Source organism: Lasioglossum baleicum, chromosome 1, assembly GCF_051020765.1.
Source record: "Lasioglossum baleicum chromosome 1, iyLasBale1, whole genome shotgun sequence".
In the NCBI taxonomy this organism is placed as follows: domain Eukaryota; kingdom Metazoa; phylum Arthropoda; class Insecta; order Hymenoptera; family Halictidae; genus Lasioglossum; species Lasioglossum baleicum.
The window spans coordinates 7,417,980-7,431,494 of record NC_134929.1 but is presented as its reverse complement, the minus strand read 5'-3'; the positions used below and the strand labels follow the sequence as shown (position 1 = coordinate 7,431,494).

The following is a 13,515-nucleotide window of genomic DNA, read 5'->3' as shown; positions in this document are numbered from 1 at the left end:
AATATTGAAATAACAAGCACTATCTAACGGTTCATTTTTCACAATATTGTAACAATTAAATACATTAAATTAAATTAGTATAAAATATGTAATAATTTTTTTAAATTTTGGACCACTTTTTCATGATTACGGACACAAATATTCGATGAAAATGAATGTCTATAAGTACAAAGAACAGCAAAACGACCCTTTAATACCGGCCGGCAATGTAATAAAACTCTCGGAACGTAAACAAGCAATTAATGGCGACCTTCATAAACGGATTTCGAAAAACGCGGCCGCGCTCGAACACCTGCATCCCACAGATCACCGGAGAAAACTAGTCTAGGCGGGTAGAAAAATCGTCGGGGGGAAAAAAGTAGCACGGAGAGGAAGCATAAGTTTACACGGAAACGATTTCAATGGAACAACCGGGAGAGGCTTTCCACGGGTGATAGAGGATCGAGGAGGATGACTTTTAACCGTCCGGCTGAGACCTCCCTTTCCCATCTGTGCCCTGAAAACTGTGCAGTTAAATGGCGAACAGGGGGGTAAAAAAGCAGCGGAGCAGGTGCAAAATATCCGCGCAGACAGTTTTACATCGGAAATAGAAGAGCAAGAGTTCCCGTTCGGCTCGCCGATGACTCACGAGGCTGGGTTTCATCCTGAGAAGAGAGAGTCCTTGACCAGGGTTTCGCTCTCGTATAGGAATTAGTGATAATTATATGGGGCTAGCACCTGCACGCACCTGCAAAAACCCAGGACGCCCTGTTCGCCTGTTGCTTCTCCGCTGCGAACGCGCGGCGGTCAGTCACGGCGCGACGATGACTCAGGGTGAAAGAGAGAGAGAGAGAGAGAGAGAGAGAGAGAGAGAGAGAGAGAGAGGCATAGGATCGTCTAACATCGTTCTAATATTTTCTAATGGCTGGTCGCGAGGCCCAGTGAATGCTAATTACCTGGCTGCGAGTGATCGTGCAAATCAAACATTTTCTAGCAATCAATTCCAAAAGTCAATCCTGAATATCTACCCCAAAAATTCCCACAAAACTAATTTAACTGACAGAGCCTAATTAGAAAGTCTTCTTCGCCCTTCTACATTTTACAAGTCCTAGAAAAAATTGATTTACTCGAATGCAGTAGAATAAAAATGATCCACAAATGATACAGCGTTTAACGTGTTAATTTCGATTACTTCGAAGTAATTTCCAACATACGTAATTATCACTTTACAATGATTTCCTTGTAAACGCACAGTTCATGCTGTAGAAGTAAGTCGGGATTTTCTGAAGGTCCAACAGAGCCGACGCTACGAGCTTCCGTATTTCGAGAGGTGCAGTTAAAACTGTTTATGCACACCTGTTCGGGGATGGGTACGATCGAGGAAGGTTCCGTTTAAACCGAAGTTCCGTGAACGAGGGACATACCATCGGATCGGCGCGAAGCAAATAGAATCGCGCACGATAATCCGATTAAAATCGCGGAGAAATAGCAGGAAGCAGAAAGAAACGCTGAACTGCCGGGGAATATCGGGAATTTGATGCAAGGGCGGGGCATGAATGCCAATGCACATATCTGTTACCGTTTCAGCTACTAATTTCCGTTTTCTGTCCGATTGGGCCGCGCTCGTTAACCACGATTTCGTTTGAATGAAGTCATCTCGTTAAACAGCGAGCCGCATAAAACAGATCAGATGAGCAGTTGCGAGGAAACAAGCACTGCAATCTTCGACTCGCCGTTCTAACGGGTTAACTTGCAATCGGAAGTTTCGTAAACACCGCTTTCATCGACAGCAATTCACCGAAATCAAAGTGACAATCTCATTCATTTTGTTATTCATCGACAGCTGCGTTAGTTGAGTTATTTTGATACCATTTATTATATTTCAGCAAAGTGGCATTTATTTATAAGATTTTTGCACGCAAAAATAAATCTAAAAACACCATAGAATTTTTTATTTCAGGCGTTTTTCTTAGATCGTGTAGTATACACAGATTCGCTGTATACACAAGAAGTAGAAAATCATTCCTCGTGTTTACTGTTTAATTAAATTATTATTAGACCACGAAATACCGTGCACAGTTGACATCCTCGGCATAATTCACCGAGATTGGCTTCCTTGAATTTGTGTCCTACAAAAATGCATAAACATCCGGATGCCAATTACCGTACAATGTTACCACGTCGAAACGGTGGGGATGTTCGTTCAAAGTTTAAAATTTATACATTCGTTTATTCGCGTTGAGAGCTTTGCCGAACAGTTCCGTACCTATTCATACATGCTTCCCGACCGGTTATTTACGGGCCGAAAGATTTCCGAATCTGCGATCGTTAAAAAATTCGGAGGAGGGCGCGTGGGCGTGAAAACGGTCCCGCTGTTTCGGCTCGGATGTATTATTTACACACGTCGAAAGGCGGCGCGTTCGTAAATTTCGACGGTAATGCCACGTTTACGACTCAATACCGGGAACAAATTCCGGGCCTCGTGAAATCGCTATCGACGATGCTCGACGGGCAAGAGATTCGCGCTGGTCAGCCTCCCGCAATTCCTTTTACGTGCCACCCACCTGCTTCTGAATTCCATTTTACGCTTAAATTCGCTCACCTCGAAGTACCCGGCTCAGTTCCTGGGTATTCGCGAAATTAAACGACGGGTTTACGAGTCCGCGCTCCCGCCGAACGTCCGAATCGGAAAAGTTCTGCGACTCGTTCGGTCCGCAACGATACTACTTTCGTTGCGTCGTGAACTTGCGGATATTTATAAAAGATACGCAAGTTTCATCGTAAAAAGGTAGGAAACTGACCAGAAATATTTTGCACGATTTTATTTTCTTCTCCCTTGGATTTCAAAAGACTTTATTCTACTTGGGTGTTCTTTTCGATCGACTACAGGCTGCTGCAAAAGTTTGCAAACTTTTTACATATGTACATAATTACTAGACTGCGGATTTTATGCTTTTATGACAAAAATGACTACGTACAATTTAAAACAGTGGAGGTATTGAAAAGATTTAAGGCCACCGATGTCTTCGTTTCACCTTAACAAGATAATTAAAAGAAGAATGAAATTTTTATTTGGCTTCTAGGTCTTGCAATCTATGCAAACATTTTTTATTTTGCATGAAGATCCGCAGTCTAATAATTACTGTGCAACCAAATTTTTATTTGTTAAATCGAACACGACAATAATAACATTGGAAATCAATAAAATTTATGTTGTACAAAGTCTTTTTCGAAATGGCGTCTCTTTGGCTTTTATGCAGGACTCGAGACGCTTCGGAAATTCATCAATCACGGCACGCAGCGTATTTTCGTCAATTTCAAATCATGCTTCAACGACTTTACTGAGTTATGAGGTTTAGCACAAGCTTTTGCCTGAAGAATCCCCCAGATAGAATAATCCAACGAACGATCTCAACTTGACGTTTACTTTTCAAATGTAAGGAAATTACAGAAGCACGCGTTTCTTCGCGCTTGTCCGCCATTTTAATTTAAAACAAATGAATAGACCACTTATATCATGAACTAGCAAATTGAATGACGGACGCCCCGATTATAAAAATATACAGAAAAGATACATTTCTTTCGCAAATATTTCACGACAAACAAAGTTTCCGAACTTGAGCCGCACCCTGTAGTTTCGCGGTTCAGTGAAACTTTAATTTTGTTGTCGATGCATTGTTTGAAGTAATGAATGCATTTGTACATCGTTGATTTACAATCAGCGACGAAGAATTATTTTATAATAAATTCTTCCTTAATATACTTAATAGGTAGAAAATCATATTTCTAAACTCTTCTAATGGTTCTACTGTTTGAAATTACACCTACACATTCGTCCATACTTGTAACAATAATTTCGAAAGAATAACGAATTACAACTTAACATTGTACAGAGACATGTCTAAAGAGCTGCACCACAAGATCCCGTAAATAATCGACGTTTTGCTTAAAAAAATAAGTTCAAAATCACCAATTTGTACAAATGAACAAATTAAAACTGCTTCTTTGTGGTCGACCAATTGTGGGGTAGTGGAACTGATTAATTCCTGGGCAGGGGTATCTCTGTTTGTTTAAAGGGTAAAGAACAGGTAAGCTTTAGTTCCGGGGCATGCGATGCGGCGCGCGCGGTCTCTCAAGCGATCGCGAGCGCGGCGATAGATCGATAAAAGGTTCTCGCGTGCGTTTCGAGCGGGCGTGATAGGCCGCCGCGGTAGAAGGAGAAGAAGAAAGTTGTTACGACAACGTTGTAACCGGCACTTTAGATCGAATCTCTTTCACGGCCACGGCCGTCTCGTTATTTAATGTTACTACGCGAAGAGCCCCGCTTCTCCGAGTCCGGCTTTATTGTTTCACGTCGTTCTGTCGGCGCTGGCAGCGCGAACCGCCGCAATAAATCAGAATAACGACTACGCCTGCTGCCAAAACCCATTCGAATTCAATCCAACGTATCGTCCCCGGAGATCTGCGCGGTTTCTGATCCGGAGGCGCTCCGTTACAAACTACTTCGGTCCGTCTCGCGGTCGTACGTCAAAGCTTCCGCCTTCGATTCGATGGACAAGCTCTTACACGGACGAACTTCGCGATTTTTAACACCGAACGGTTTTCACAGTGAAATTAGTTTGAAATTGCTCACAAAGTGCAATTTTTTACTAGAGAAGAACAGCTTATATTGCAAGCTCGACTCAATTCAGCAAAGCTTAGCAAGTAATTCACTTGATCTGTTGTTTAGACGATGGAATGAATCTCAATCGCAAAATGAGAACTTATTTATATGTCCCAAGTAGTAGAAATCACTTTCGTCAGATAAACACATTTATTTACGTGGTTCCTCTAAGAATAAAAGAAGAAACACGCGCAATTAATTGCTTCACCCTCACTAACAAATTCGAAACAATGACTTGCCCTAATTTCGCCGGAATTATCCTTGAATGTGATAAGCAGGCTGCGGATCTTTATGCATTTTATAACAATTTTCAAAAAAGTTATTGAATTTTTGGATCTACAAAGACTATTCCCACTGGAAATTAGATTTCATGCGATTCCACTTTCCTCAAATTTGCCTACAAAAATTGAAAATTGCATAAACATCCGCAGTCTAGTAACAAGTTTGCCACTTACCCTTCAGCTGCGTCGACTCGATAGCGAACATGTTCAGAGCCAGAAGCTGAAGAAGTCGCGTCCCTGGAAGCGGCAACGGCGAATGTTGCAGCAACGCTCTGAACTCTTTCAGCATTTGCACCCCTGCCTCCTGGAACGTCTCCATTCTGAAATAAACCGATTTCTCGATTACGTTTACCGTACCACCTTGATCACGGCGCTGAATGTTCTCTGGAGCAAAAGGATCGTCCACGTGGCAGACGCGCGATTCATTCGATCACTAAAATAGTATCGCAAACTCTGCCGTGTTGGCTGACAGACGATCCAGTGGGACGGGAAGGGAGAATGAATAAGTGACAAGACAGCCGTGGCACGTATCAGTCACTCGACGAGATCCTGCATATTTCAAGGATTTCGGTCTGGATAAGGACGTCGACCTCTAATTTTGCGAAACAATGGGCGAGTCTAAAGAATTCGATTTTCTCGCGAAATTAACTGGTAACCACCATGTTTCTCAATTGCCTAAGCTTTAGAAATGCCTGTGCGCATTTTCAGGTGTAGCATAAAAATTGATCACTGAAAAATCAGGTGTTCTGCAGCAGAAGTTTCTTTTATAAACAGTAATCTTTGAGAACATTCGAGCCGAGTTAGTACGTCTGACGAGAAAAGAAATGCCAGTAAAATTTTATTCGCAATAAATATGGTATTCTTCATAAAAATAAATTGCAACGCAGTCGTTCCAACAGTTTTGCGCGATCTTAAAATAACTAAAAGTCGCCGAGCACGATATTATTGCTTGTTAACGCTCGAATTATTTGTACACTTTTGTGCCACAGCTGTGAAAGCCAGCGGGGAACCGAAAGCTGAAAGAATATTATCGCTTCGGTGGCAAAAATCTCATCACGGGCGCACGAAAACCTGTCTTCGCCGGGCAAATCTTCGCGAAAAGGAAAACACTCGTCGGCGCTTTTGAACCTCCTCCGGTATCCGTTGCGAACATTTTTGACGCTTGTTCTCGCCGCTTCAGAACGATTCGAGCTGCATTCTGCCAAGTCTGAATCGAGCTCAGATGTATCAGATGTTATAAATTAGAGCGAACACACCCGTATCTTCTGCGTACGGAGACTCCGAGACGGTACCGTTTGAAACATGCATTTTTTCCCCGTGATCTCGAGCCGCCTGCATGCTGACGAGCTGACATTCGGATGCAGAAAATGCATAAAGAAATGCGGAAAGAATATATTGAGTCATCAGAAAGATCCGGAATGTTTGTTCGACTATTAATTCTGCGAAAAGTGGCGCAAGATAGATGAAGGATACGTTGAAGAAAGTATCTTGACAAAAATCAAAATTTTCTTGACTGAACCCTTAAAGACTTTATCGATGCACTTACAATTAGATAAAAGGTTAATCTTTTCAACAAATTTTGTATCGATTGAATTAGTGATTCTGTAACGAGGTTCGATACTGAAGAAGAAATCTCGAAGACCGATTCACCGTTTGACAAAAAGTTCGGCCAACTGCGGGAGTCATCGGAAAAGCTTTCCCCGACTGAAAGGTAGTTCTGCGGGTATGTCACGGGCTCGTGTTCGCGTAATTAGCCATAACTCGCGTTATCAATGGGCCTGACTTATCAGGACCCGCCCAATAACGCCATCATTTTCTTTAGATCGACATCGGCCAATAAATCGCGGTTGCTTGTCCAAGAGCGCGGCCGGTAACGAGCCGGACGTGGAGTCGCGGCCCACTTTAATTAGAGTATCCAATTATTTATTTGCGAATTCCTCGATAAGACGGGTGCGTGGCGCTCGGTGAAAACATCCCGGCCGGACGACGGGGAATGCACCCGGCGTATGGGGTTTTAATTAACCAACGACGCCGTTTTTCCGGCAGGGGGAAAATTTATTTCGCGAGTAACGGTTCCTCGCAGGATCTCCTTGGCTCCTTGCGCGGGAACCTCGCAATTACGATCATTTTAATTGGAAGACAGACTTAATATTACGACGCGCCGCGCCGGTCGCCCGGCAAATCAGCTCGATAGGCTCCTCTCACCTAATTGGATGAATTGTTCGTGCCAACCGAATCATCCGATTCCGTGTATAATCTACGAAGCCGGTATCCGCCGATCAATTTTTCCTTCGTCCCTCCTCGTCTACGCAATTAGGCTTCTTCTAGGTAAATTAATCGATCGCGGCGAACGAGCGTGGCGTTAATGGGACAACGATTTGCCCTCGACTATAAACGTCTCGAACCCGTGTATACATGCCGGATCTTATGTGCTTGGAACAAGTATCACTCATACATACATCATTCGGAGCGAAAATCTTTGATAATGTGAACAATCTGCAAATCGGTGCATACGAACTTTAATTAGCAGTCCGTGAATCACAGTTTCCAAATTGGGTCTAGCAGACTAAGAATGGTCCAGCGGCCCCACCCACAATTTTTATTGATATTGTGTGGAAATAATATCTTAATTAACAACTGAAAAAAATGATACACTTAAAGGTATTTACTCTAAAATTTTAGGGGGTTATCTTTCAACCTGAAACCATTGTTTTCCACACAATATCAATAAAAATTGTGGGTGGAGCGGCTGGACCATTCTTAGTTTGCTAGACCCCCTGAAAAACGATCCTTTAGAGCAAATCTGGGCGACGCTGGCTCAAAAAACACATGTTGCTACTACTCTGGGACTGTCTTACCGAGCAACAGAAGGAGAGAAACATCAACATGTCTTTTTCGAGCCAGGGTCGCCCAGGTCTGCTTTAGAGAAAGTCAGGGATCAACACAGAATTCTTGAAAAAATCTTCCATCGTTAGAAGTGTCGATAAGAAAGGCAAGTTCTGGAAAATTTCCAAGTTCGACCAGAATTTTTCTAGAAGCTACAGATAACTGTCAGCTCGGGCCCCTGGGGAACAGTCCAGGAAGATTTGAACGAGCGTCCGCGCTGCAGCCATTGCCGCCGTGTCCGATCAGGATGATCTAATGGAAGATGGTGGATAGAGTCTAGGGTTGGAAGACGGATCGCGTTACAAATTCCCTAGATCGCGAGCCCAGGGGAGGCGGTAGCACCGGTTTAGTGGAGCACGGCGCCACGAACAGGAGAGATCGAGGTTGTGGGAAAGATAGCGCCTCGGTACGTGAGATCTCGGGACCATGTTTACGAGAGGATGCCTGTTTGGTGGGTCTCACGGGAGCACCCGGCGTTCCCCTTTATCATTCGGGCTGAACGAACCGTGATTAACGCCGACTTAGGGACGATTAATTTCTTCGAGCTCGATCCGCAGCTTGCGAGATTCATCAAAACCAAGCGAATATCAGATACACCGTGCGTATATGTACATACATGTATATAAGTGCGAGCGATATCGCGGTATGTTAATACCGGGGTAGGTAAGCGTTATTTTTCCGCGGCCAGGAAGCGAGCGCAACCGAGTTCAGACACCTATCCGGCTCTGTTTCGCTCTTATTTATCCATGGTGTTCCATGCTCGATCCAACGAAAACACGGAAACAGTAATTGGCCGATCGCATGTTGGGAATTTCTGCAAAAAAATCGATCGATGCCATGAGAAAGACTGCGAGCTTAACCTTTGTGCACGCTTTAAGTAGTACCTGCGTCTAGCCACCTGCGTTGAATTTACATTGGAATTGAATTAGAAGGGGTTTTGTTCTGACAAGCTGCAGTAACACTCGTGGATCACGTAATTTGAACATTGCACAAAATAAAAGACTGTATTTACGTTTATTATGCAGGGTGTTTCCTACTTTTCCGGCCAGATTGTAGGAGCATGATCTACAAGTGAAAATATGAAAGAAATGTTATATGATGTTTATAATTGTTGAAGTTTCTAATTGACTGTTTTTAATTGACTCTCCGCCGGTTAATTAGCTTACGAAGGCATCTCGAGATCTCGATTTTACTCGGTACACTGAGAAACATCAGCACGCGAAATACATAAAAGTCGATTAGTATACGGAAGAAGGCGATTATTTAGATTTTATGGCTGAAGGACTAGTAAAATTTTAATTTGCCGGCTATTCGAGTGTTACTTAATGTTCAAATATAAAGTAACAGTACGTGCGTCGGTTGAATGATAAAAGTTGACACATCCGAGAGGTAATTCTGGCAATTAAATTTAAGGATCGCGTTTCTCAGACATCGGATAATCAGGGAGCATCCGAGGCTCTTTGCTATTCACCGTTCGTTATCCTAACGATAATAATTGCCCGACGATTTCGTTTATATTCGTTAGCGAGCCGATGATAATCCCATTATTATTCCAAGAATAATAAAACCGTCTTCGCTCCCGTAATCGTAATAATACTGCTCGAGCGGCGCATTAATGCAAGGTAATTTACGGTCTTATCAACAGCTCCGAAGCAACTCGACCGGAAGCGTGTGATTCATAATTCTAACGAGGGATCAGTGGAATTATCAACAAGAACAACACTGTAAACGCGGAAACGTGGTCGGCTGATTACACGTCGGTGTTCCAGTAGTGAAAGAAATTCGTAAAACTCAATTTCTCTCAATCGTGTGGATCTGCAATTCCTCAAAGCTAAACATTTTTATCGCTGTGATTGAGACAGTAATTTCGTGAACCGAGCACGGAGGTTAATTATTTCAATCCTATCAATTAAGGTTTCATTCGAGTTTTGAAAATTCGAACCATGGTTTAAAAGGAATCTTGATATTTTATTATTAAGAATAGATAAAACTAAAATATTTATTTTCAAAATACAGTGAAGATAGACAGATAGATCGTGTAGTTCCACTATTTCTTTGTGACGCAAGGGATAGAGAACGATAATTTTCACTGAACAAGAACCGCAAACTGCAAATTGTAAAAAGTACGCATTTGCATAGCACAGCGCAGCGAAACGGCGGCGCAGCGCAAGCGTCGAGTTAGAGAAAAACAGAGACGCTCGAATGGAACGATCATGCAATCGTGTCTGCAGCTCGTTATAATCACTTTAGCAGTCCCGAGCAATTAGAGGAATATTGTACCGCGAGAAATCTCACTTAGACAATGTTAATTCTCTCAAATAAAGGGCTTTAACCCTGCAGAGGTGTTGCGCATGCTGATGTTATAGCCGACGCGCGAGAGCAGGGCTCGTCTCGATGACTTCCACCGTTTTTCTCGTCAACTCGGACCACTTTACCTTCGTCATTACTCTTCGATTTTCAACATAGTCGACGAACTGCAACCTGTACACAACACTGTGCAGGTTGTTATTACACGGGGCCCACATAATGCCATGCGATGCGCCCAGCTACTAGTTCTCGGCCGCTTCTAGCACGTTTGCGTGCTACATTCTCGCTCATACTTCTTAGCCACGTCGTAAACACGCTGTAATTATTATTGCCGGATAACATTCTTCATCGTGCTCGCTCCTGGTGTCCCTTACAAACGCTTCGTTCGCTTATTTTTAGCCTGCCACCTGTTCCTTTTGAGAGAACCTGGTCCGGGAGGTGCGAACTTGCTACTGGGGACGTTGCTCGAACGATATACTGAAAATCTTTACCTTAAAAATAAGCGAAGTTTCTCTCGGCTAACTCGAGTATCAACTCCTTGACGTACGGATTAAATAAAGATGTCGCCATCGATTCTTTAATTTACCATTCTCACGAGTAGACTGCAGATCCTTATGCAAAATAAAAATGTTTTGCATTGATCCTGGAAAGCAGGATGAACATAAACATTGATTCCATTCCTTAACGACTTTGTTACATTAAAAGTAACATTATAACATATTTCACCCAACCAATTTCTTCGTGAATGCATCCAGTACTTGCTGTTCATGTTAAACAATATCCTACTTCAAAGTGTCCAATGGAGAAAGAAACACATGTCCGAGACGCGTTCGTACATCAAGGGGCCGAAAGAAGCTTCTAAATATCTGAATGAGCGCCGAACCACGTGGAAAGAAAGATAAAAAGATTCATAGAAGTCGCTAAAGAAGCCGACTTAATGATCCTCCGAGACTCGAAGAAGGGCTCTGAGAGATGGCCTATTTCTGTAAACGCTAAGCTGCTTGAAGTTCTTAGAAAGGTTGGATGAGCAACACAGCTCTCGGTGAATAGTGCCAGCTGCGATAAATGCGTACTGGTTTCACGTCCACGGCGCCGTCCGATAGTCAACAACTGTCAACGACCGCTACCAGACGCCCTCGCCGGGAATGGAAGGAGCATTCTCACGAGACAGTGAAACTTCTTGGAAGCATCTTGTCTTTTCGAACTTGGCTCGCGGTTATTACTTCGGCAGACGCGAGCTGAATGATTCTAACTCGGTAGGATTCGAATCTCCATAATCAAAATTGCTCTTATACCCTTATCTCCGTATGCCTTTTTGTGAGATTCGAGTGTTCCTCTCGAAGTAATTCGATTAAGATAAATCAATACCGTGATTACAGACAAAGCGCGCAATGAAATGCAGCGGGATAGATCTTGCAATGAAAGAGTGTAATGAAGAAGTGAGGAGCCACCGGGTCGATTACGGCCAAGTACTCGAAAAGAATACTAATGACCGGTGGTTTTCAGGTCGGTGTGCCAAGTTGCGCTGGTGTGTTCCGACGGTTCGTTACGGCACACCAACGTCTGGGTTAGGTGGTAGTAACACACAAGGTCTCTCTGTGTGGGGTAAGAGACCGCGCGGTAGCGTTGGCATCCTGACCTAAGGCTCTTACTTACACGACGACCTCGCCGTGCTAAGGTGATTTCCTGATGTACGCTTTCCTCTGACATTACCAGTTACTTATTGAGAGAACTGGGCAGCGCCGCGCCGCTATGGAAAAGAGAGGCAGCGACGAGGATTTATAGCATTCTTCGGTCCGACCTTTTGCCGGGGATAAATTTTAGGCGAACTCCCTCTTTTTCTCTTTCAGCGTACGCGACGGACGACGCGACACGAGAAGATAACCCCGACGACGAAAAGGACACGCGGGGTTTCGTCAATGATGAATACGTGAGCACCTTGAAGAGTCGAGAACCTTGGCGAACGTCGCCGATAACGCTGTACCGCTATCTACGCGGCAGAATTATCACTGCGACACACGCCGCTGCGAATTGATGGCGTCAACGACCTTGAACACCTTAAGGGTCAGAATTTCGCACCCCATAACTCACAGCGGACCTATACACGGGCTCGTTGCCTGCTGGGAACTCTCCGAGGCCAGACGGACTTTTCTGATTTAGAAGAAAACGAGAGGAGCCCGTCGTTTCGTGTCCTTCGAATTCTGGTTGCGACTTTTACGAATTATTCGCAATCCAGCGATCCATAAGACAGGTCCAGAAATCCGCTCCCACCTGACCGTGGCCCTGAGAACCCCTGACCCCGGAGTTCGAACGAAAGTAAACCCAGCCTGCTTCCCATGACCGAGTATCTTCATGATCCGCTTAGATCGGGTTCAAGAAAAATCGTTTGCAGAAGAAAGTTCGAATAGGCACCGTTAGCGCGATTATCTGGCGATCAAAAGGCGGCGAAGTCGGTCCGGGTTCGCGGGCATGGAGAACCTGAAGAAGAGAGACCAGAAGGTCTGTAAGCGTGACGGGGCGAAGAGGACAGACAACAGTGGGTCGAGTCGGAGGACAGGCTAGCTGAAGCAAGAAGCAGAAGAGAAGAAGAGGAGGAGGAGGAAGAAGACGAAGAAGCTGGAAACTTAACGCTCGTGGTACCGCGCGGCCACGCCGTCGCTATATTGGCGGAGGAATGGTTATGGTTGTGCCCGGCCCACGCAATCCGTGGGTCATGGACCATGATCTATGGAACTCGCCGAGTATGCCCCGTTATGCGCTAAAGTGCAAACTTGTTAGTCATAGAGAGTTGCTCGATGTCGATGAGACAACGCGGGCTGCGCGCTATCCGTGCCCTCGACAGCCGGCGCGCATCGACGCGACGCGACGCGCCGGGACGCGCCGAGACGAAGAAAGCTCTCTCTCTCTCCTGCGAGAGGTGAATCCCGACCTTTCTTCCTCTTTCTTCCTCCTCTTCTGGATCCGTTTCTATCGCCGCCTGGCCAGCCGCATGCACACAGACTTCGCGGCACAGAAACACAGACCGCATCTCCGTGACACGGCGACCGTGGGTCGCGGGGATGCCGTTATGCCCTAAAGTGTACTTCTCCTTCCTCCTTTGCTTTCCTCTCTCTACACCCTTCTCCACCTCTTTATCTTTCTCTCTCACTCTCTTCCAACCGCTCAAACCAGCCCCGATCCTCTCTCTTCGTCCTCTCGCCAATGCCTCGACTACAACCGCTCGAAGGTTCATCAAGTTACACCGTGATTCCTACCGGTGCGTGAGCAACGTGACAATTGTGTCGGAACAGAGAGGGCCAGAGCTGTTCAACAGGAGGCTGAGCGATCTCTTATGCGCTGTTCCGATGCATCTGTTGTGTGCACGAGGCGCACCGATGAATTATGTATATGTATGCATAG

The 13,515-nt window shown here is 44.7% G+C and overlaps 1 protein-coding gene across 5 annotated transcripts in view; it reads right to left on the bottom strand.

Annotated features, from left to right (window-relative positions):
- Positions 1 to 13,515, bottom strand: part of LOC143212692 (telomerase-binding protein EST1A) — a 169,694-nt gene that overhangs the window by 136,405 nt on the left and 19,774 nt on the right. For all 5 annotated transcript variants that reach the window (XM_076433782.1, XM_076432154.1, XM_076435479.1 and 2 more), the window contains one exon: positions 5,098 to 5,243. In XM_076433782.1, the coding sequence (XP_076289897.1) occupies positions 5,098 to 5,243 (146 nt within the window). The remainder of the gene's footprint in view (positions 1 to 5,097; positions 5,244 to 13,515) is intronic.